This window comes from Myotis yumanensis, unplaced genomic scaffold (assembly GCF_028538775.1).
Source record: "Myotis yumanensis isolate MYYU_CA2020_CCGP unplaced genomic scaffold, mMyoYum1.0.hap1 SCAF_3, whole genome shotgun sequence".
Taxonomy (NCBI): Eukaryota; Metazoa; Chordata; class Mammalia; order Chiroptera; family Vespertilionidae; genus Myotis; species Myotis yumanensis.
This window is the reverse complement of record NW_027223754.1, coordinates 8,763,133-8,788,024: the sequence shown is the minus strand read 5'-3', so window position 1 is coordinate 8,788,024 and position 24,892 is coordinate 8,763,133. Positions and strand designations below refer to the sequence as shown.

Below are 24,892 nucleotides of genomic sequence, written 5' to 3'. Positions count from 1 at the left end.
AGACATACCAACTTAGAAATTGGGATAATTTGATGAGGGTGCAAGCTGTTGTATACTTTTGATGACATTAGGGTCTTAAGCAAAATGTTAACATAAATACTTAAACTACATAAAGTAAGCCTTCTGAAATATTTACTACATATAAATTAATGTCATATGTACAGATCATTCTTATGTGTTCATTAAAATACGACCCCAAAGGATCTATTTTTGGCTTTATTTCCTGGACCTAGAATTAATCTATATTTCTTGAAAGAAAATAAATTGCTTCATCACCAACATTACATAATTTACACTTTTCCCTAATTTGCCTTTCTCAATCATTTTAAGTTAATTGTATATTTATCACATAGTTGTACCACAAATAGCCACATATATTCAATCATAATGTATATTAAGTATTAACATTCTAATTCCAAAATTTCTGAAAGAGGGAACAGGCTTGAAAAGTTTGAGGGTCATAAGTAAGACTGGCATCATTCACATGACAAATAACTCGAGATGTCACTGTATTTCCCTTGTTGTAATTTAGCAAGCGATGACATGACTGCTCCAGCCAGCAAGAAAAAGGTAATGAAAATATTGCCTTTGAACATAATGTGCTTAGATCTTTTAGCCTTTTGGCTCCTCAAAGGCCAATAGACTTTACTCTTTGAAATATGAGATATGCAAAAGAATGTAACATTTGGAATGCAAAACTGCATTTTGTGACCTATCTGTTTTGAATGTCTTCTCTACTGCAAACTCTAATAGAAACAAACAAACAAAAATCAATGATTCTCATCACCTCCAATGTCCCTACCAACACCACGCCACCATGATGAAAAAGTTTTAAAAAGGTGATGATAATTTATTAACCAAAGTTTATTTTTCTACACATTGTTTTGGTGTAGATTTATAAAATGGACATTTTTGGCAAGTGAAATCCTATAACTGATCATCTTAGTTGAGTGGCACTTGTGACAATATGGGAAGACGTGTTATATAACGAGAGTTCTATAGGTCGTGTTTCAGGAGATAAGTAAACTAGGCAGGTAAGCTGTCTTCCAACAGCTTTGGATTATGGCTTGGACTCATGTCAGTATATATCCACCTCATTCTGAAGCTATTAGGTATATGAATCTGTAAAAGTCTCTTTCTTCTGGATTTTAATATGCAAATGAATCATTTTTTAAAAGTTCAATCAATATTAGTCAACTAAATATAAGAAGAGTTTGATGTAGGTAAATTTCAGACCATAAAAGGACCTTATGTGCTTTTGAATTTTAAAACGAACTTTTCATTTTGTAAGTTAAAAAGCTCAGGCCCAGCCGAATCAGTTTGGCTCAGTGGATAGAGCGTTGGCCTGCGGACTCAAGGGTCCCGGGTTCGATTCCGGTCAAGGGCATGTACCTTGGTTGCGGACGCATCCCCACTGGGGGGTGTGCAGGAGGCAGCTGATCGATGTTTCTCTCTCATCGATGTTTCTAGCTCTCTATCCCTCTCCCTTCTTCTCTGTAAAAAATCAATAAAATATATTTAAAAAGAAAAAAAAAGCTCAGGCCCAAAGAAACACGTGGTTTGTCCAAGCACATATTCACATATAAGGCTTGAAACCTGACTCTGCCACTTACTAGCCATTGAATTAGTGCATATGTATATTTCTAACATTGCCCCTCCCACAAGAAAGTTGCTAACTTTAAAATATATATATATGTTTTTATTGATTTTAGGGAGAGGAAGGGAGACAGAGAGACAGAAACATCATTGATCAGCTGCCTCTTGCACACCCCCTACTGGGGATGGAGCCCTCAATCCAGACATGTGCTCTTGACCAGTATCCAACCCGGGACCCTTCAGTCTGCAGGCCAATGCTCTATCCACTGAGCCAAACCTGCTAGGGCTAAGTCAAATAAGATTTAAGGACACATGTTTAAATATACCCAACAACATCTTAAAAAGTGTTCCAACCATTTCTAGATTTAGTCACCATGTCAAATAAGTAAGGATATTATGAAACAAAATCTTCGTTCAAGTAGTTCTTCAATGTATAATTTAAGTATAAATTTGTATATTGTTTTCTTTGCCTATTTTTGGATGTTATAAGTGAAGGTTTTAGCTTTAAATAGTGGCAGGGTATGAGGACTATATTAGGTATAAAAAAATGAAGAATGCTGAGACCATGTGAGTGGGTTAAAAACTAGAAATGAGGTCATTTGCGTTGGCATTTCACTGAACCAAAGGGCAATAGATATCCACCCTGCGTTTTTCTGTATAATTCAGAAGCCTCAACACACTTACTGGTAGTTCTGATGAAAGTTGTAAACCTGATTGTTAAAAACACAGCATAGATCAAGTATATAGTGACGGAAGATGATTTGACTTAGGATGATAGGCACACAATGCAATGTACAGGTCATGTATCATAGAAATGTACATTTGAAACCTGTTTAATCTTATTAACTAACTAGTGGCCCGGTGCACGAAATTCATGCAAATTAAAAGGGAATTAATTAGAGGAATTATTTTAATATTGCTATTTGTCCTTTCTTTATAATAGAGGTGTCAGAGATGAAAGAAAATTAGTAAAATGTATATGAAAATCTCCCTCCTGTCAGAGTCTGGGGCACGCTGCGGGACCCAGAGTCAAGTCCCCGCCCACCGACGCACTCCTCGAAATCACATGAGACCCAGACCTGGCCGGCTCCACCCCCGTCAAGCCCTGCAGGGCAGGGGGAGGTGCAGCCTCAGGTCTCCCGTCAAGCCCCACCGGGTGGAGGTGTGGCCTCAGGTCCCCCGACCCGGGCGCGAGGGCACAAGGGTGCGAGGGCATGACAACTATTTGCATATTAGCTCTTTATTATATAGGACTAGAGGCCCAGTACATGAAATTCGTGCACTTGGGCGGGGGGTCCCTCAGCCCAGCCTGTGCCCTCTCGCAGTCTGGAAGCCCTCCGGGTATGTCCAACTGATGGCTTAGGCCCGTTCCCAGTGGAGAGCGGGCCTAAGCCATCAGTCGAACATCCTTAGTGCTGCCGCGGAAGTGGGAGAGGCTCCCTGCCATAGCCGCTGAGCTCACCAGCCATGAGCCCGGCTTCTGCCTGAGCAGCACTCCCCCTTGGGAGCACACTGACCACCAGGATGCAGCTCCTGCGTTGATCGGGATGGGGCCGAAACTGGCTCTCCAACATCCCCTGAGGGGTCCCAGATTGTGAGAGGGTGCAGGCCAGGCTGAGGGACCCCACTGGTGCACGATCGGGGTTGGGGAGGGATGCAGGAGGTTGGCCAGCCAGGGAAGGACCGCAGAAGGGCTCCAGGGAGTGTCCAGCCCGTCTTGCTCAGTCCTGATCAACTGGACCCCAGCAGCAAGCTAACCTACCGGTCGGAGCATCTACCCCTGGTGGTAGGTACATGTCATAGTTATTGGTTGACCAGTTGATTGTCTTCCCCCTGGTGGTCAATGCATGTCATAGTGAGCGGTTGAGTGGCCTTAGCATATCATTAGCATATTACACTTTGGTTGACCAGATGACCGGACACTTAGCATATTAGGCTTTTATTATATAGAATGTCACCCCTAATGAATTTAATAAAAAAAAGAAAATAACAGTAAAAAAACAACAGCATAGAGAATGTCTCATTTGGATATCATGTTTCTTAAATTCAGAACATTTTAAGGAAATATTGAACCTTCCAGTTGCTACTGTTGTCCATCTGTTTTCCTGTCAACGCAAAGCATACATTTGGATTATTTAAGAGCATTAACCCTAAAAGTCACTGGGATGAATTCCCTGAGATGAAAAGAAAAAATAAACATCAGGGTACATGTCAATAGTTTTCTTTTTGCTTCCAACAGTCACCTGGCAGCTCACACTAGTCCTTCTACCAAATCACTCAGTGGCCTCACCCAGACTCCCTCAGCCTTCAGTGACAGCCTCTAAGCCTGCCCATGGACATCACATCCAGGCCAAGCTCGTTCATGCGCAAACACTAAAAGAGGACATTCTGAAAAAGAGCAAGCAGGCTCCAGCATGGCTGTAAACGTGGGACCATAATCTTCTTGGATTCATACCACCATTGGTCATTGATTTAATTATATTTTAATCACACAGAGCTCAAAGCCCACTAAAGTCCCTAGACTTATTTCAGATAAGGTTATAAAAAATAAATTTTTCAACCTAATCATGAAATGATTTGGTTTAGCCAAGTTGTAGAACTTCTTGTTTATCCCTGTTAAAGTTTAATTCAGCTGTCAGCATAATCTGTCTTTCTACTTATTACCTATTCCTTTCTTGTGTGTGTGCCTTCTGCAGAATTGATAAGCAGACCACCCTATTTTTCCCCCAGAATAAAAATATTGAAGACACACAGTCAGGGAGAGGCACTCCTGAAAGTTTTTCATTCACCGAGGATTCCCCTAACACTTTCACACTTAGCACACAGAGATGTCATGAAGAATTATTCCAGATTTCTTGCTAAAATTTAGGGAACCATCTTGCACTCCAAAGAACCAGCAATATATAAATGATAATAATAATATTACATTTCTGATATCAGAGGTAAATTATTTTAACAATGAAAATAGAAGATATCTATCATTATCTATTTTCTTTAGATCCAAATGAATATTGTCATAAACTCTACATTGTTCAACAAAAATACCAGAAGTTTCGAATGTTAATAAATTCAAAATTTCTTCAAAGACAGTTACTTCCCCCCACTGGCCCATTTTTTCTCCTTGGATTTTCTAAAATTAGTCAAATTACCATAACGTCTATACAAAGTGATTTAACATATTTTCATTCTAGATAAGCTTTATATGAGAAGTATTATTTAATTTTGGAGACTAAAAGACAAAATTGGAGCAATTTTGTACCAACTCCCTCCCCCAATATTCAAATGCCATGGAGCAAGAGGAGTTTCACCATTTCATATCTGAGACACATACAAACACAAGTTTATAATAATGCTGGTGGTATACAATGACCTTGGACATTACTAAGTTATATAAACACTAGAGGCCTGGTGCACAAAAATTGTGCATTTGGTGAGGGTGGTCCTTCAGCCCAGCCTGCACCCTCTCGCAGTCTAGGACCCCTCGGGGGATGTCCACCTGCTGGCTTAGGCCTGCTCCCCAGGGGATTGGGCCTAAGCTGGCAGTCAGACATCCCTCTGGCAGCCCGGGACCCCTCCAGGGATGTCCAACTGATGGCAGGGAGCGGGCCTAAGCCACAGTTGGACACTTTAGTGCTGCTGAAGAGTCAGGAGAGGATCCCGCCACTGCCGCTACACTCGCAGCCATAAGCCCGGCTTGTGGCTGAGCAGAGCTCCCCTATGGGAGCACAGTGACCACCAGGGGGCAGCTCCTGCATTGAGCATCTGCCTCCTGGTAGTCAGTGTGCGTCATAGCGATCAGTCGTTCCTGGTTGTTCTGCCATTAGGGTCAATTTGCATATTACCCTTTTATTACATAGGATTATTTCAGCTGTTTAGGAAACAGATGTGTTCACTCAGAAGAAAACATGACTGTTTCTTTAATATTTAATTAACAATAAGCAGGATTATTTCACTAATCATTAAATAAAATAGCATTGCCATGGAAACACATTAAAATAAACATACTTATTAATTGAAAATTCTGAGGCTCTGAAAAAATAGAGATAGCTATTGGTCTGGGCTTAAATATAAATAACACTTTCCATTTGTGCTTATAGAGATTACCCTTTCCCTACTGTATATTCTTGGCTCCTTTGTTGTAAATTAATTGTGCATATATTAATGGGTTTATTTCTGGTCTCTCTATTCTGTTCCATTGTTCTGTGTATTGATTACTATAGCTTTGTAGTATAGTTTGAAATCAGGAAGTGTGATACCTCCAGTTCTTTTCTTTCAAGATTGGTTTGGCTATTGGGGATCTTTAGTGTTTCCATGAAAATTTCAGGGTTTGTGAAAAATGTCATTGAAATTTTGATAAGGATTGCACTGATTTGAAGATTGGGGTAATATGGACATTTTAACAATGTTAATTCTTCTAAGCTATAAAAATGGAATATCTTTCCATTTACTTTTATCTTCTTCCATTTCTTTCATCAATGTCTTATAGTTTTCAGTGTACAGATCTTTCACCTCCTTGGTTAAGTTTATTCCTGGATGTTTTTTATGCAATTATAAATTGTACTGTTTATTAATTTCTCTTTCTGATATTTCATTATTAGTATACTAAAGACCCGATGCACGAAATTCATGCAAGGGGCTTGGCCCTCGCAGCCCCAGCTGCCTAAGCCAGCCATCACAGCCCCAGCCGGCCCTCGCAGCCCCTCACAGACTCGGCCAGCCCTCAAAGCCCCAGCTTCATCCAGAAGGTTGTCCGGATGGTCGTCCAGACAGTTGTTCTGCTGCTCGGTCTAATGAGCATATTAGCTCTTTATTATATAGGATAGAAATGGAACTGGTTTTTTCCATAGTTTGTATCCTGCAACTTTACTGAATTTGCAAGTTTTAACAGTTCTTTGATGGGGTCTTAGGGTGTACTATATATAACATTATGTCATCTGCAAGTAGAAACAGTTTTACTTCTTCCAAATTGAAAACAAAGAAGTAAATGGCTCTTTTAAATGATCAGAGATTTGCTCCTCAAAAATGAATTGTATGGTTCTCTATACAATGGTGAAAAGAACGGAAGATGCTTTCACTAACAAACTAAACAGGAATGGCTGATATCAGGATGTTATTACTCTGTAATTTGTCACACGATTCTTTATGTGACATTTTATAGACATCTCTTTCCTCCAACCACCACCTTGGGTTATAAGCTGTCAAAGTCAATGAAAAAGGTTTTTGAAAGACTAATTGTTACAACCTTTAAGTGTCACATTCCTTTAGATGCAGTAGCAGTGGCTCAGCTGGGCCAGGAGGCAAGTGTTTGATTCAACTGTTTCTTTAGGTCTGTCTCCTCTTGTTCCCTGCAATATGGGGGTGTGTGTATGGCGGGGGGGGGGGGGGGGGGGGTTAAGCCTCAGCTAAAGAAAGCTCTGTTTATGGAAGAAAGAATACTGCCTGGAAAACAGAATTCCTTTTCAAATCCATTATGTTGTTAAGTTGGGGGTGGATAATTAGAAGATGGGAGAATACGTACAAATTAACCTAATAAACCATAATTGCTCATTTCAAACTAAAGCAGTGAAATAATGCCCCATGTATTTTTTCAGGAAAGTCAAGATTATTTTCTCAAGACTTGGTCAAAGCTAAAGATCTGCCTCAAGCTATTTGAAATATAAATATGGGTGAATGGGAAAGATGCCAGTTGGCCGGATTGGGGATGGTTTGCTGCGGTGGGGGAGGGGATAGGTTTGATCCTGCTGCTGTTGCCACTGCCGAAGCAGATGGTGATGGCACTGGCATACGTCACTGACGTGGCTGGATATGGCAGAACTGAGTTTTGATTCCACGTCTGCCAGACTCAGACCTCCTTCCCACACTATTCAGTTCCCAATCTTCTCACTCCTCAGAGTTCTCTGATAATGTGCCTGCCTCGCCGGACCTCCATTAGGCACCTGATTCCCTTTCATCAGGAATCCACTTGGCTTTTGATACACATAATAGAAGCCAATGGACGTTTTCTAGCACTGTACTACCCACTTACTCAAATGACTTTGAGAAAAAAAGATGTGTTTGTAAGTATTTAGATGTACCCTGTAATCACTCTTAAGTATAAGTAGGGAATTACCATGAAAGTCAGATACTAGAGCAACATTAAATCTCAAGACCATTTCATGTGTTAAAAAAAAAAAAATCCACATTCTTTTACAGTTAACTAAGAGAATGATCACAGACTCTGAGGCTTTGGAACAGTATCAGAAAGAAAATGATTGACCAGGTGGTGACTCCTTACTTCTAACCAGTATAGTCTTAGGGAAAATATGTCCGTATTTTCACTAGCTTGCATTTATGAAGACTCAAAAGGAAAATCGCTGATTTCCTTGAGAAACATATGGTGCTGTTCGTCAGGAGGTTTTTCCAGGCATGGGAAATTTGGTGTGCTTAAAAAGAGTACTTAGTATATTCTTGTGAAAATAATCCACGGCCTCGTGTGCTTTTGTTCTCCACTCTTCATGGTGATTTCTTTTATTCCTACAAATGCTGTGGAACATGTCCTGACCCCAGCATTCACGCCTACAGGCTGTGGGTAAGTTGGCTCCTGAAAACTAAGGACCCACCCTCAGGCATCACTAGCCCAGGAACGGTGGGAGGAATTTAGAGTTCTTATTTCCAGACTGAGCACACACAACTGTGCTCACAGTTGACTGTGATGGTTGGTACCACTCATTCAGAGGCAAGGGAGCTTGTAAGTTGGCATCAGATACTGGCTGTCAGTTAAGAGGAACCATTCAGAAGAGTAGTTGAGGTGGATTCTTATGTTTCTAATCTCAAGGACTCTAAAGAGAAAAATAAACTACTTGGTGTATTACCTGTGCAAACTTCAAAGCAGCATGTTTGACAGAGTATTAGAAAAGATAAGTAAAAGTAAACGTCACCCACCTACGTTAAGTCATGTGACTATAATTAAATAATGAAATCATTTGGCACTTTTCCTACCCCAGTCAGAAAGAGAGCGGAATGCATTGACCACTCAGGGTAGTTTATCCAGAAAAAGTGGTACGCATGATCCCATTTCAAAGTAAATTCAGGTTAAATCTGGTGCATAACCTTAATATGCATCATTTTTTCCTTCTTGTGTTTCAAATAGATCTCTAAAAAATCAAACATCCCTCAGTGTCTTCTTACCATGTAGACTCTGCCCCTTATTCTGAATAATATTGTATATGAATTGTGAATAGATTAATTTCAAACTAACCCTAGCAATTATTTGATTACAATTATTCCATGAACCATCTTTTGGGCAACTTCTAGCATTAACCGAGCTAAAACTGAGTCCTGTAGTTGTTTAGATGGCCTTGATGCCTAAATTCAAGTCTACAAAAGCAAAGTGACACACAATTCTCAGCCAAAATTGAGGGCAGCATTTGCCTCTGCTCCCCTTCAGAATGAGATGCCTGATAAAAGAACTCAAGCCAAATTACAAGATCCTGGGCACAGTCACGTAGGTACCTCTGCATGAACAATCAAACGTCTTCCTAGGACTCTCATTCAGAAGTTAAAATACCCCGTCTACTGCCCAGTGCATGTTGGGAATAAAAGGCTGTTCTGATCCATAGATCCAATGGGATGTCTGATAATTGAAAAAAAATTCAAGCAGAATTAAAAGACTATACACACAGACCAGCGTTGTGACCAGGCATGAACAACCAACACAATCTATTGCCATATACTTATTGGGGATGAAGCTGCTCTAACCCAAACAAAAAGCAAACCCATCGCTGCACATAAATTCAGATACCTATAAAGTTGCCTTTCATATGAAACTTTGGCAAGAACTGAATTTAAGTAAATACAACTCCACACCCCCTACTGACCACCCTTTGACTCTCTAATGCGCAGAGTTCTTTGCTCTGTGGATTATCTGCTGAGGTTTAAGGCACTCTGCATTTTCCCGTCAGTTCTCACTGCCTTGGCCCTGGTTCAATTCCAATTTAAGGAAATACTTGAAATACTGTCTCTTTTGGTAGCACGCAAACACTCCAGGAATTTGATGCTTTCCAGAATAAGCCATGCTTGTTATATAAGTCCAATCAAAGACACACTTTCAGAACAGAACAAAAGGGATTAGATCCGCTTCAGTTTAGACTGTCTAAAGAGAGTTCTCAGTCATGGATTTGTTAATGGCTTTTGTGCAAATAATGGAAATGGAATCCTGCATTTGTATAGTCACCCAAGAAGCTTTTGGGTTTCAGGTTCTGGGGGGACGAGGGGGAGACGGGGGCTCCATCACTCGGCTCTTAACAACTTGGAAAACATCTTGCCTGTTAAGGAAGTTAGTCATTTCACATGTTGACATGTACAACAGTGTGAAGTCGAAAAACCTCACAGATTTCATTTGTAAGTAACAGGATACATCACTTTAAAGATGAAACGCTCAAGGATTTGTGGCGCCTCTCTTTGTTCCTGCTAATCCGATTTTACTTTTGGAGTGTCAGATATTTTGTAAATATATGCAGTTGAATTCAAACAACAAATTTTGACAATCCGTTCTCTAACTCACTATAAAAAGCACTATCCTGGTTTATTGGTAGGTGTTGGACTCTGAGAACCCAACCTTTGAGACAGATTTAATATTTCACCAATCAGTAGTGTTCCAGTCCAAGCCCTCTCTTGTCATTCAGTTTTAAAACTTAAAATAGTTTTAAACATAAAGTGTTCTTGGAAAGGAGTGAGAAAAGAGAATTTGGGGAATGTCCTTGCAGTCCTCAGTTTCTGAAAAATGTTTATCCCTTCTTGTTTTAGCCTTGGTCACAGACATCCCCTGAGGGTTTTCCTTTCCATTTATTTTCTCCATTTAAGGTTAACATATTAGGAGTTTTGCTACTGAGAGAGTAAAATAAATAGTTTGACTGAGCTTTCTCAAGCCTCCTGCATTGACCACTGCCTCCTCCCGGTTCACTGGCCTCCGTCTCTTCAACAGGTGGTGTGCAGGCTACCAGCAGAGCTTCTTGGTGATGTGGCATATTTGTCTGTGTATTCTGAGGAAGCTGAGGGAAGGGGAGGAGGGGGAAGGAGCTGTTAATTTGTACGCACTGAAATATAAGAAATCAGTTTCCCCCAATCACATTTTAACGTCAGTTGGCCTATGAAATCTTATTGTGAACTCCACTGGAAAATCATGGTACTAGGTGTTCGGTTCCATATAGCAGTGAAGACAATTGGGTGATATGAAAGCACTGCAAAACAAGAATAGCATCTGAATTGTTTTCCGTTTATAACTCTAAGATTAAATTGGGGTGAATATCAGCACTGTGATGGTATCCATTCTTTATGTTCATTACCCTCGTCCTCACTGAGTACCAAGGTATCAGTTAATTCAGTCTAGTCACCAAAGGTAAAATCCTCTTCCTCTTGGTTCATAATTATACCTCATATCTTTTAGGTGCATTTTTATGCTACTTTTTCTTTGTATAATTTTCCCGTTTATTTCAATATGCAAATTCAGCCTCTTCCTTTCACAATATAAGCTCTGTAAAAAATCAATAGTATAGTCCCTATCAAAATTGTCACAAAATATATTTTCCAATAAATTTTCAAAAATTCATAGCCCAAAACAATTGACTGAATAAGCCAAGTATGATTTTTATAAGAAACAAAAAAGAAACAGATTTAAATAGTCATTTGAAATAATACACATTTTCAAAATAGTAAAGTATAAATTAATAAAATCTGAAATTCCAACAATGCTATAATCTCCCTCCAACAATAGCTGCTAAATAGAAGTAAAACTACTCTAGATAAATGATGAAGATGAAACCATCTGGTGAAAACTGGTTACATTTAGGACTTAATGTTATAAAAAAAATTAAAGTCCCTGGAAATAAGTAATTCTCTAGTAAAGCATTGGAAATCTGACTAGAAATAGCTCCCTAATTATGACTACTTTCATGCTATTTTATTTCACCATTTCTTTTCCCACCCTGGGAGAGAAAATGGGTATCATCATATTTAGCTGGTGTTTGCATTTTAGCTTTATTAGAATTTCACAGTAGTAATGAACAAAACTCAGCTTTCTAACAGAGTTGAACCGCAATGGCCATGTTGAAAGAGAATGATAAATAATGAACAGAGCACACGAGGACAGGAGAAACATTCTGAAAGGTGGAGAGGGAGAGAACCAGGCAGACAGACAAGAAAGCCAAAGAAGCTCATTTGGTGCCCTTTACAGATTGAAGAAAAACATATTTATCGACAGTCTTTTTTGACAAATCATGACAGATTATTTCATTTCAACATTATCCCCACTCATCCACAAAGTATAAAAAAAAAATTTAAACTATCAGATGTTAAGAGTGCTAATATACATGGCAACTCAGTGAGTGGTGTTGGGGAAGTTCATGTCCATCCGACAGCAGGCCCTAGCCATTAGCAACGGCTGAGTGGCTGGGATTAAACATCTCCAGAGAGCTCTTGCTCTTGTAAGGTTTGCTTCCTATGAGAGCATGTTCCTCCTCTTTGGTCTTCGGATGTGGATAAATCAGAAACTCTAAAAATGGGCTAAGACGATATGACAGGGAAAGAACTAAGTCATCTCATGCGTCATAAAATAATACTCAACATTAAAAAATGTTTTTCTACAATAATTGTTCTGCAAACATTTTATTAAAATGTATATTTTAATTGATTTCAGAGAGGAAGAGAGAGAGAGAGAATCATTGATCAGCTGCCTCCTACACACCCACTACTGGGGTTCAAGCCCACAACCCGGGCATGTGCCCTGACCAGGAATCGAACTGACCTGGATCATAGGTCGACGCTTAACCACTGAGCAACACCAGCCAGGCTGCAACCATTTTTAATGACTTAATCTCAATTGTCATCCATCAAACACTTCACTGGGAAAAGCCACAGTATCTGATACTGACACAGAAATGGGTTTTGTAGTAACCATGTATTTCTTGCATCTTAAAAAAAATAGATGAATCTCATCTTCCTTGGCTATTGGTTCAAAATATATATTAAATACATTAAATATTCCCTGGTAATAAATTGATCCAGTAATAAATTGAATATAATAAATTGAATAATATGTTAGATTTCAAAGTTCCTGGGTATATTTTAAAACTCTGAAAGGTGACACTTTATAACTAACTAGAGGCCCGGTACACAAAAATTTGTGCACTCGGCGGGGGGAGGGGGGTCCCCCAGCCCGGCCTGTGCCCTCTCGCAGTCTGGGACCCCTCAGGAGATAACGACCTGCTGGCTTAGGCCTGCTCCCAGGTGGCAGAGGGCAGGCCCAATCCCTAGGTGCAGCCCCTGGTCAGGTTCAGAGCAGGGCTGATTGGGGAGTTGGGACGCCGCCCCGTCATGCACAGAGCAGGGCGGATCGGGAGGTTGCGATGCCACACTCAGTCACGCTCAGGGTAGGGCCAATTGGGGGGTTGGGGCACTGCCCCCTGTCACACTCAAGGCAGGGTCGATGGGGAGGTTGCGGCGCCACCTCCTGTCACGCACAGAGCAGGGCCGATCAGGGGGTTGAGGAGCTCCCCCCTGTCACTCACAGAGTAGGGCCGATAGGGGAGCTGGGGCACTGCCCCCTGTCACACACAGAGCAGGGCAGATCAGGGGGTTGGGGCGCTGCACCCTGTCACACTCAGGGCAGGGCCAATGGGGAGGTTATGGCTCTACCCTGTCACACACAGAGCAAGGCCCATGAGAGGTGGGGGGGGTTGGGGCGCCGCACCCTGTCACACACAGAGCAGGGCCCATGGGGGGGTTGGGGCACCACACCCTGTCACACACACAGCCGCAGGGCGATCAGGGGGTTGGGGAGCTCCCCCCTATCAGGCACAGAGCAGGGCTGATCAGGGGGTTGGGGCGCCTTCCCCTGTCACGAACAGAGCAGGGCGGATAGAGAGGTTGTTGTCCCGCCCCCTGTCACACACAGAGCTGCAGGGCGATCAGGGGATGGGGGAGCTCCCCCCTATCAGGCACAGAGCAGGGCTGATCAGGGGGTTTGGGCGCTGCCCCCTGTCATGCTGATCCCGGTGCCGGGAGCCTCGCTGCTCCGCTGATCCTGGTGCTGGGAGGCATATTACCCTTTTACTATATAGGATAGAGGCCTGGTGCATGGGTAGGGGCTGGCTGGTTGGCCCTGAAGGGTGTCCTGGATCAGGCTGGGGGTCCCCACTGGGGTGCCTGGCCAGTCTAGGTGAGGGGCTGAGGGCTGTTTTCCGGAAGCGGGTGACTGAAGCTCCCAACCGCTCCTTGTTTTCTTTTTTTTTTCTTTTTATTCTGGGCCAGCTTTAGCTCTGAAGCCTCGCTGCTGAAAACATCGATACAATGTTGCGGTCTGGCTGGCTGAAGCCTGGCTAAATGAAAGCCGGTTTCTGGGTTTTCGTTTAGCTTCTTATTTGCAACATAGTACATAGTTGCTTAGAGTTGCAGCTGAGAGACCGGCAGCGGCAGGCGGGGAACGTTGGAGTCCGCAGTCACTGGAGCAAGCAAGCGTCCCGGCTCGCTTCAGTGCATGGCTGCCTGCCGCCATCTTGGCTGACAGTTAATTTGCATAAGGATATGCTGATTAGCCAATGGGAAGGGTAGCGGTCGTACGCTAATTACCATGTTTCTCTTTTATTAGTGTAGATGATCTCTTCAGGCTTAAAGAGCAAAACCTTTTAGTTATAAATGCTTATGAGAGAAATCGAATTTTTTTTTTTCGCTAAAAGTATTACAAAGGGTATTACATAAGTGTCCTTTTTTCCCCCCCCACCCTTGACAAGCCCCTGCCCTCCCTTACCCCCCAGTGTCTTATGTCCATTAGTTATGGTTATATGGATGCATACAAGTCCTTCAGTTGATCTCTTACTCCCCTCCCTCCTGTCCCCCAACCCTCCCTGGCCTTACCACTGAAGTCCGACAATCGGTTTGAGGCAGCTCTGCCACTGTATTTATTATTGTTCAAAAGTTTGTAATGGTCTTAATTATCCATGAAAGAGTGAGATCATGTGGTATTTTTCCTTCATTGACTGGCTTGTTTCACTTAGCATAATGCTCTCCAGTTCCATCCATGCTGTTGCAAATGGTAAGAGTTCCTTCTTTTTAACAGCAGCATACTATTCCATCGTGTAGATGTACCACAGTTTTCTAATCCATTCATCTACTGATGGGCACTTAGGCTGTTTCCAGATCTTAGCTATGGTGAATTGTGCTGCTATGAACATCTGGGTGCATATATCCTTTCTGATTGGTGTTTCTGGTTTCTTGGGATATATTCCTAGAAGTGGGATCACAGGGTCAAATGGGAGTTCCATTTCCAATTTTTTGAGGAACCTCCATACTGCCTTCCATAGTGGCTGCACCAGTCTGCATTCCCACCAGCAGTGCACAAGTGTTCCTTTTTCTCCACATCCTCTCCAGCACTTGTCGTTTGTTGATTTGTTGATGGCCATTCTGACAGGTGTGAGATGGTACCTCATTGTTGTTTTGATTTGCATCTCTCGGATGATTAGTGACTTTGAGCATGTTTTCATATGTCTCTTGGCTTTCTGAATGTCCTCTTTTGAAAGGTGTCTATTTAGATCCTTTGCCCATTTTTTGATTGGATTGTTTATCTTCCTTTTGTTAAGTTGTATGAGTTCCCTATAAATTTTGGAGATTAAGCCCTTATCAGATATGACGTTGGCATATATGTTTTCCCACGAGGTGGGTTTTCTTGTTGTTTTGTTGATGGTTTCTTTTGCTGTGCAGAAGCTTTTTATTTTGATGTAGTCCCATTTGTTCATTTTCTCTTTAGTTTCAACTGCCCTAGGAGCTGTATCAGTGAAGAAATTGTTTTGGCATATGTCTGAGATTTTGCTGCCCTTGTATTCTTCTAGAATTTTTATGGTTTCCTGTCGTACATTTAAGTCCTTTATCCATTTTGAGTTTATTCTTGTGTATGGTGTAAGTTGGTGGTCTAGGTTCATTTTCTTGCATATGTCTGTCCAATTTTCCCAACACCATTTATTGAAGAGACTATCTTGGCTCCATTGTATGTTCATGCCTCCTTTGTCAAAAATTAATTGAGCATATTGGTTCGGGCTAATTTCTGGACTCTCTATTCTATTCCACTGATCTATATGTCTGTTCTTGTGCCAGTACCAGGCAGTTTTGAGAACAGTGGCTTTGTAATACAGCTTGATATCTGGCATTGAGATCCCACCTACTTTGTTCTTTCTCAGGCTCGTTGCAGCTATTCGGGGTCTTTTTTTATTCCAGATGAATTTTTGGAGAGTTCGTTCTAGATCTTTGAAGAAGGCCATTGGTATTTTAATGGGAAGTGCATTGAATTTATAGATTGCTTTGGGTAGTATGGACATTTTAATGATGTTGATTCTACCAATCCAAGAACATGGTATGTTCTTCCATCTGTTTATGTCTTCCTCTATCTCTTTTTTCAACGTCCTGTAGTTTTCTGAGTAGAGGTCTCTAACCTCTTTAGTTAAGTTTATTCCTAGGTATCTTAATTTTTTTGGTGCGATGGTAAACGGGATTGTTTTTCTGATCTCCCTTTCTGAAAGTTCACTATTGGTGTATAGAAATGCCTCAGATTTCTTGGGGTTAATTTTGTATCCTGCTACATTGCCAAATTCATGTATTAAGTCTAGTAGCTTTTTGATGGAGTCTCTAGGGTTTTGTATGTATAATATCATGTCATCTGCAAATAAGGACAGTTTTACTTCCTCTTTTCCAATTTGGATGCCTTTTATTTCTTCTTCTTGCCTAATTGCAATGGCTAATACTTCCAGTACTATGTTGAACAGGAGTGGTGAGAGTGGGCATCCCTGTCTTGTTCCTGTTCTTAGGGGAAATGGTGTTAGTTTTTGTCCATTGAGTATGATGTTGGCTGTGGGCCTGTCATATATGGCTTTTATTATGTTGAGGTATGATCCTTCTATTCCCACCTTTCTGAGAGTTTTTATCAAAAATGGGTGTTGGATTTTGTTGAATGCTTTTTCTGCATCAATTGATATGACCATGTGGTTTTTTTCTTTCAATTTGTTTATGTGATGTATCACATTTATTGATTTACGGATGTTGTACCATCCTTGCATCTCTGGGATAAATCCTACTTGGTCATGGTGTATGATCCTTCTGATGTACTGCTGGATCCGATTTGCTAAGATTTTGTTGAGGATTTTGGCATCTATATTCATGAGGGATATTGGCCTGTAATTCTCTTTCATTGTGATGTCTTTAACTGGTTTTGGTATTAGGGTGATGCTGGCTTCATAGAATGAGCTTGGAAGCGTTCCTTCCTCTTGAATTTTTTGTAGTAGTCTGAGGAGGGTAGGTTTTAGTTCTTCCTTGAATGTTTGGTAAAACTCCCCTGTGAAGCCGTCTGGCCCTGGGCTTTTGTTTGCTGGAAGCTTTCTGATGACTGCTTCAATTTCTTCCATAGTTATTGGCCTATTGAGGTTTTTAGATTCTTCCTGATTGAGTTTTGGAATGTTTATTTTTCTAGGAATTTGTCCATTTCCTCCAGGTTGTCTAGTTTGTTGGAGTAGAGTTGCCCGTAGTATTGTTTCACAATCATTTGTATTTCTGTGGGGTCTGTTGTTATTTCGCCTCTATCATTTCTGATTTGGTTTATTTGGGACCTCTCTCTTTGCTTCTTGGTGAGCCTGGCTAGGGGTTTGTCAATCTTGTTTATCCTTTCAAAGAACCAGCTCTTGGTTTCATTGATTTTCTGTATTGTTTTTTTGGTCTCTATTTCATTGATTTCTGCTCTAATCTTTATTATCTCCTTCCTTCTGCTCACTCTGGGGTTTTCTTGTTGCTCTCTTTCTAATTCTTTGAGTTGTAGAGTTAGATGATTGACTACCATTTTTTCTTGTTTTTTGAGATAGGCCTGTAGAGCTATAAACTTTCCTCTCAGGACTGCTTTCATTGTGTCCCAGAGGTTTTGGATTGTTGTGTTTTCATTGTCATTAGTGTCCAGGATGTTTTTAATTTCTTCTTTGATGTCATCGGTAACCCAATCAATATTTAATAACATGCTATTCAGCTTCCAAGTGTTTGAGTATTTTGGGTAGTTTTTATTGTAGTTTATTTCTAACATTATGCCATCGTGGTCTGCGAAGAAGCTTTTTATGAGAGAAATCGAATTTTTTAAAGTGAGAGCTTTTCTTCATTTTCACCCACTAATGGTCACCATAAAATAAAAACTTAAGTTTATGGTTATGAGCATAGGACTAATAATAACTGAAATTTAACTTCAATAGAATTATAGATTCTGCCCACCTTATTAAGCCCTGATTTAAATAAGACTAATGATAATGAGATATTAACTCACAGGTACACCAAAAACCAGTCGCATGTTATGATATTTTGTTCCGTGCGCTAATGAACCAATTAAAACATCATTTTTTTTCTACAGGAAAACTGAAGACTTTAATAACAAACCCTCCACGGTCACAATGAATACAGGTATGCCGTCTCTCTTAGTTTTAACCTTTTCAGCCCTGCTCTCTACCACACCATCTTGGCCCTAAATCATTAGGTTAGCACTCTGCTGATTCAAATGTGATCTTGAGTTTCTGATTAGATGGATAGTGTACACTCATTACTCAATGTCTTTGTCTTTATGTTCTAGTCTTATAGCAATCAAAAGTAGAATTTTTGGTTTTATATACTCTTACTCAATTTTTTTTCTGTAAATCATGTCTTGAAATTAACTCCTATGTACCCTAGGAAGAGGTGGAATGTCATTTGCATGTATACATTTGAAATCCTTCTTAGAATAGGCTTAATTCAAAGGCAGGTTGCTCTAGTGGAAAACATTTAAAGTTTCCCATTATAAATCCTTTATGTTGACAGCCAGCAGACAGTGCCAAAGCTTCTTATGAAATCAGCTTAATTAATGCATACACACAATACACCTAAAGCAGCGGTTCTCAATCTGTGGGTCGCGACCCCTTTGGCGGTCGAACGACCCTTTCACAGGGGTCGCCTAAGACCATCCTGCATATCAGATATTTACATTACAATTCATAACAGTAGCAACATTACAGTTATGAAGTAGCAACAAAAATAATTTTATAGTTGGGTCACAACATGAGGAACTGTATTTAAAGTGCCAGAAGGTTGAGAACCACTGACATAAGCATTAGATTTTTAGATGTGAGAACAGTATCTCCAATTAGCTTAACAACATGGGTGCCTCTGAACTCTGTATTGTATACAGATTAATTGTACAGTCTTTGTGATACATGCTATGTACATGAATTTTTTTCCATAGTAGAAATGTTTTCACATACATTTTCACCTTTTCTCCCCTGAAATCTTTATATTCGATCCTAAGTAATTCTGGAAAACAACTTTCTCACTGAAATTTTGTAACTTGTGTTTAAAAAATACTGTTTCCTATCTGCAAGCAATCACTGGAAAGTTTGCTGTCTCTTGTTATCAGGGGAGGATTAGCAACCACTGGTGAGAACCAGTCTCTAATCCCTAGATCAAGTGTAGACACATGCCCCATGCCCCGTGATGCTGTGGCTGCCCCTTAGCAGGAACCTGCCCTAACTGACCTCTACGCCCTAGGTCAGCTGGCCCCTGTGAATGTCGACAACTCATAGATATGTAGAGCAACAGGCAAGACAAGGATGCTGGAGACAGTCAAAATATACAAGGAAGACTTAGAAACCCAGAGAAATTATAACCCTGGAGATGAACCAAGTAAAGGCATTTGGATAATGGGAAGAGTGGGAATTGGACATGGGAAATAGAAGGAATAGTATTAGGTAAAGGAGATTGAAGAAAGCAAATAGAATAGATAGCTCAGAGCTGAACTAGGATAAGTCATGTTGTGAAACTGCAGTCAATGCAGCAGAAAGTCCACAGGAGGAGGTTATATTTCCACAATTAATAATAACAAAAAGGCATTGATTTCCATATTCATTCTGAGACATCTTCTCATGGACTTAAGTTGACTTAAGACATAACTTCCCAATATCCTTCACCTTGTGGAGTGCTGACTTCTATTTATTATAACCCTATCATGACAGATGTATAATATGTGATTAAATAATTAATCCTCCTGTGCATAGACTTCAACTCTAGAGGCAAAGTAGGCAAATAGACATTTGTATATTTGTTTAGGTTGTTAGGGTACTTGAGCCAGGTGTCTGTTATAGTAGCATGAATATAATCCTCTAAAGCAGTGGTTCTCAACCTTCCTAATGCCACGACCCTTTAATACAGTTCCTCATGTTGTGGTGACCCCCAATTTCATTGTTACAAGTTGAACATAATTAAAGCGTAGTGATTAATCACAAAACAATATGTAATTATATATGTGTTTTCCGATGGCCTTAGGCGACCCCTGTGAAAGGGTCGTTCGACCCCCAAAGGGGTCGCGACCCACAGGTTGAGAACCGCTGCTCTAAAGCATCCTCTCATGTAAAAGGAGCTTGGCTCCATGTAGAATGCTAATTTGCACAGCTATTTTATTTATATGGGCGAACCTATATGTACATATGCGTGTAAAATATATTCAAACTTATGCACACAAAATTGGTAAGAAGTGACAACCCCTTTATTTAAAATTCCAAACTAAGACTATAGTGCTATTATAAAAACATGCCACTTTTTAATATATGTGTAAATATTGCTGTAGGAAGGTGAAGAAAGCATTGTTGCTATATCTACAAAATGAAAAGTTAGTACTGAAATATAACACATCAAATTAGTCTTCATTATCTACCTACTAATCACTAAAGACATATATTACTATTTAAATACCTATGTGTCAGTCACTGAAGTTAAAAAAAAAAAAAAGATTATTTTCAAGCAAAGCAGCTCTTTGTTTTAGTCAAATACTAAATGAGGCAGAGGAAATGTGTTCATTTTTTACACTAAAGTCTCTGAACAATGTATAGAAATATGTACAAAACATGCTATATTTCCACTCTAAGAATCTGTGACCCATTATTTTCTAAGGCAAATCTTAGCTCTGGAAGAAAGGAAAGAGAGAAAGACATGAAGTAATTCATTGTATGTGCTTTACCCATGGGTGTTTTCAGCAGTGGAAACAGCTCCCAAGAATCATGCATCTGGGAGGAAGAGGTGCAAGTCCTTCATGACTAGGTGAAGGTGAGAGTGGCACTAGGGTTCTTCAGAATGACCTAAAGCATGCAAGAGAGATCCTCATTTTGAGATCTTAAAAATATCCTTAAGAAAGCACAGAAAGTATCAACACATGAGTAAATAGAAATGAGATAGGAGAGATTTCTCTGTTCCAGCAATGTCACAAATGCCTCAACTTTTCTAATTATGCTCCTTATTAAACTGTTAATAAAGATAGATTCTCCATTTATTTCATCTAGGTCTTAGAGTTCCTTAGACTATAGATGTCATTTAACCCAGAGGTTCCTACACTCTCAGGCCAAAAGAAATACCCAGCAGTTCCATTTATTAATTATCTAGGGGCAAACAACTTAATAAGTACTTATATTCTGTCAACTCAGAAGCAATTTGAAAAAATAATACACTTAAATTGAAAAAATAATCATTTTATTTTGTTTTTTATGATTGCAGTTAATAACTAAGGGAACGTGTGTGTTTATTGGGCACTGCAAAACCCCACAGACCTTGAACTCAGATTGTACATCACCAGTCTCATTTACTGCCCAAAATTACTTTCATAGGCTACTTGCCTTTTTATCACAGCCATCACCAAAAACCCAACTTTTCAAAGATATAATATCATCTAAAGGAAGACAACACAAGCTTTATTATGGTGAAACTGGAAACTAACTCAGGCTAGTAGTTCATGCAGTATCTAATAGATACCACTGAGTTTTCCTAAAAAATGTAAATATCCCTCAAAACCCTCATGAACCAACTGAGGTAGCCGGAGCACCTCAGCACAGTTTGGAAACCATAGGTTTTACCAATGACCTTGAATCTTCTCATTCTGAAGTCCCCCCTTTTTATCTTTCTCGCTGCTTGTCTTCAGATGTTCAGAATTAATAGAACTAGAACATAAAATCTCTTCAAGAGCCATCCGTTCACTTGTATGTGTAGACCCTTGACTACACAACCCTGTTCGACCATCAAAGCTGCTACAACCGCATATTCCAAAACATTACCTCCATTTATCAGAAACTCTCATCCCTCACAGCTATTTTCAGTTTGCAGACTTTGCTGTATCCCATTGTTGCCTCCCTTAAAGACATCTTCAGTTGTATGCTTCCACCATTTATGTCTTTTTATGTTGGGTCTTTGAATTATAGTCTTTGATTTATTTGACTTTCTTATGTTGTTTCATTTTTCTATTTTAATTATTATCTGAATTAGAAAACTGTTATTTTAAACATATTTAAGAAATTGTATTTTGATATGAAGACAATTCCACCAATTTTAAGGTCTACTGACCTTACCACTTGTGATTTTACCAGTAATTAGTTCAGATCATACTTCCAAGCATTAAGTTCCTTCATGTTCAGTAAACAAAGTGGATAATTCTTTTAAAGAAATAAACAAAAAGTATAACTGTCTAATCACTACATTGTACACCTGAAACTAATATAATATTGTATGTTAACTGTCACTAAAAAATAAAAAAATATATTAAAAAATAAAAAAGAATGAGAATAGCATGTGCCAATATATAATGATTTATGTTATCATATTGCTGGTTACATTATTTGTCTCTCTTGTTATAACTTTAAAAGAGAATTAAACTTTGGTTATTTTGGTTTCAGGGGAATGAGAAAAACTATTTATTGCACATTCCATATACAAAGGAATGTGGGAATGGAATTGGAATCTGTTCATAAATAGAACATTAACCTTTCAATTTTAGAAGTCTTGTAACTCAAAACTTATATCACATTCTAACAGTTGGTACCTTTTCACTTACTTTACTTCATGTTGATATTTGTGTAATTGTGTAATTGATCATCATGTACATGTTCAAAACTATAAAACCAAGTTAATTTTTAGCATGGTCATTTCAATACTCTATGTGTCAATATTGTCTTGATTTCAACTAGGCTAATTATTTCCATAACCTATAGTAACTATGGGAAGACATAGAGTTTCCATAATGCTATATTTCTCTTTAAGAATCCCGTATATCAAATATATCATGGCTATATCTGTTAACAGCATTTACTTCAAGAGGTGCTTAAAACCATCTTCAGGATTCATAATAGCTAAAACACAGTCAGCCTAAATGATGGCTACAAAAGTATATTATATTATGGCTCTTAACCCTGAAAGAGCACTTATTCATAACTCTAAAAGCTAGTTACTCTGCATAAAAATTTAACAGTTGAATGAAAAAGGTATAAACAAAGTTGAGTTTTATACTTTTATGTTTTCATTAAAGAAAAACCATAAAATGTTAAGTAAATCTTTTTTAAAAAATGTTTTTATTAAAGCATTGGCATCTGTTTCTAAAACAAACCCCTGCTGTTTTGTTTTGTTTTATTTTGTTTTGTTTTGTTTTGAGTTTGGGGTGGCTGTAAAATTTGCGTATGGATTCCCTGGTTACTAATTCTGACTGTTCATCTTTCCCATGGATGTCTGGCACATTCTACTTAAAATGCATGAGATTGCATGTGCTTTTCCTTTGCTGTGGCTTCTGCTATATCATTTTTTTGCTTCCAGATAGCGGTGGGTGTGCTCGCAAACGTGCCGCCATGTCTGTTACATTAACATCTGTGAAGAGGGTTCAAAGTTCTCCAAACCTATTGGCTGCAGGTATAATATCACTAACTCCCAGAATGTCACACTTGAATGGCTTTGTCTGACCTTTCTCTCTTTCCAGAATTATCTTGTTTGGATGAAGAAAGTGACTGTAAATACCTTGTGAATGTCCCACAAGTTCTTACATTTCTTGTCTCAAGAATAGCTCCTATCCCTCCTGACTGTTTTTGTTCTAAAAATAAAAAAAGCCAAAGGAAACCGATATCTTGTAGAAAACATTTAAAAAATCTAATTAAAAACAACAGTGACTTGCCAAAAATGTGTTGGGTAACTGCAAGTGTTAATAACTATTTAAGCTTTTGTCTCTTATAAACGAAAGTAACAATATTTAATCAAGACAACTCATAGTTGCTTTTGTTATTGTTGTTGTTTGAAGCTAAAAACTATTGAGGGATGGGGACACAGAGATCAGAGAGAGGGATTTGTAGGAAACTGAATATTTATTAATTCACTTTTTCGCCAAAGGTTGCAAACAGGATGATAATTTGTTTTGAAAGAGATCTTAAACCTTCCTTTAACCCAGTCAGCAAAGATCCTTCTCATACGTATTTTTAAACACCTTGGTGCAATTAAGATTAGCGCCACATGTATACCTGGGTGCAACCACAGATACACATGTACTCTAGAAGGTAATTGGGAGCGTGATATTCCAGCAAATACCGAGGTGGGTATCTCTAATAACTGTCTGTGGGGACTTACCTAAGCTGGTGGGCACAGTCTGCTCTGGGAGGGGGCGTGGCTCTGGCAGCTCCACGTGAGCCTGACAACCTCAGGGACTCCAGACCCAGAAACAGACCTGCACCTCTTGCTGACTGATAGGTTTGATTCTTGGTTGGTTACTTGGGATGGCGGGGAGGGAGAGGGGTTTCTTTGTTTTTTATTTCTATTTGTGGGGTTTTGGAGCAGAAGTGGAAAAGGGACGGAGAGTGTTTGAATCATTTTAATTGTCACTCTGCACGTCAGTATCTTGTACACACGTACATGTAGTCGTTGATTAAATGCTCAAAATGTCCTTGGTCCGAAACTATCCACGTTGTTGAGGAAAAACAAGCTTCCATCTGGAGAAACCCACTCCTGCCCACTACCTCCAATCCACAAATGGATTTCAATGTCCAAGTTTAAATAGCAGGCCAGGTGGTTCCAGAATATATTAAATTTTTTTAAAATGCAAGTTTCAGGTAACACCTCTAAGGATGAAATGCAGTGGTGACCACTGCCCCAGGAAACAGCACCTGCACGTTTTACACCCTTGGGAAAATTTGTGTCTGTAACTCAACTCTCCTTTAGAAGAACAAGAAGGAGGAGGAGGAGGAGGAGGAGGAGGAAGGAAGGGAGGAAGGGAGGAGAAGAAGAAGAATTTATTGTCTCCCTACCTCTCTGAGAAAATCATTTCCTAGACTCCCAAAGATTTGTCAAAATTAAATGAGGGTAAATGAAGAAAATAAATAAAAAGTCTTATCCCAGTACTTAGAAGCACTGTAGGCATTCAATTAGTTGACTTGAATTTAACTAATGGGTTTAAATTAATTCTTGCAAAGTAATTGAGCCATCTAACAGA

General features: G+C 39.6%; 1 protein-coding gene across 15 annotated transcripts in view; it reads left to right on the top strand.

The window, feature by feature from the left end:
* SORBS2 (sorbin and SH3 domain containing 2) overlaps window positions 1–24,892 on the top strand; it is a 200,439-nt gene that overhangs the window by 90,517 nt on the left and 85,030 nt on the right. For all 15 annotated transcript variants that reach the window (XM_070408216.1, XM_070408222.1, XM_070408214.1 and 12 more), the window contains exons 3-4: window positions 17,999–18,048; window positions 23,236–23,328. In XM_070408216.1, coding sequence (XP_070264317.1) covers window positions 18,039–18,048; window positions 23,236–23,328 — 103 coding nt within the window. In that variant the 5' untranslated portion in view covers window positions 17,999–18,038. The remainder of the gene's footprint in view (window positions 1–17,998; window positions 18,049–23,235; window positions 23,329–24,892) is intronic.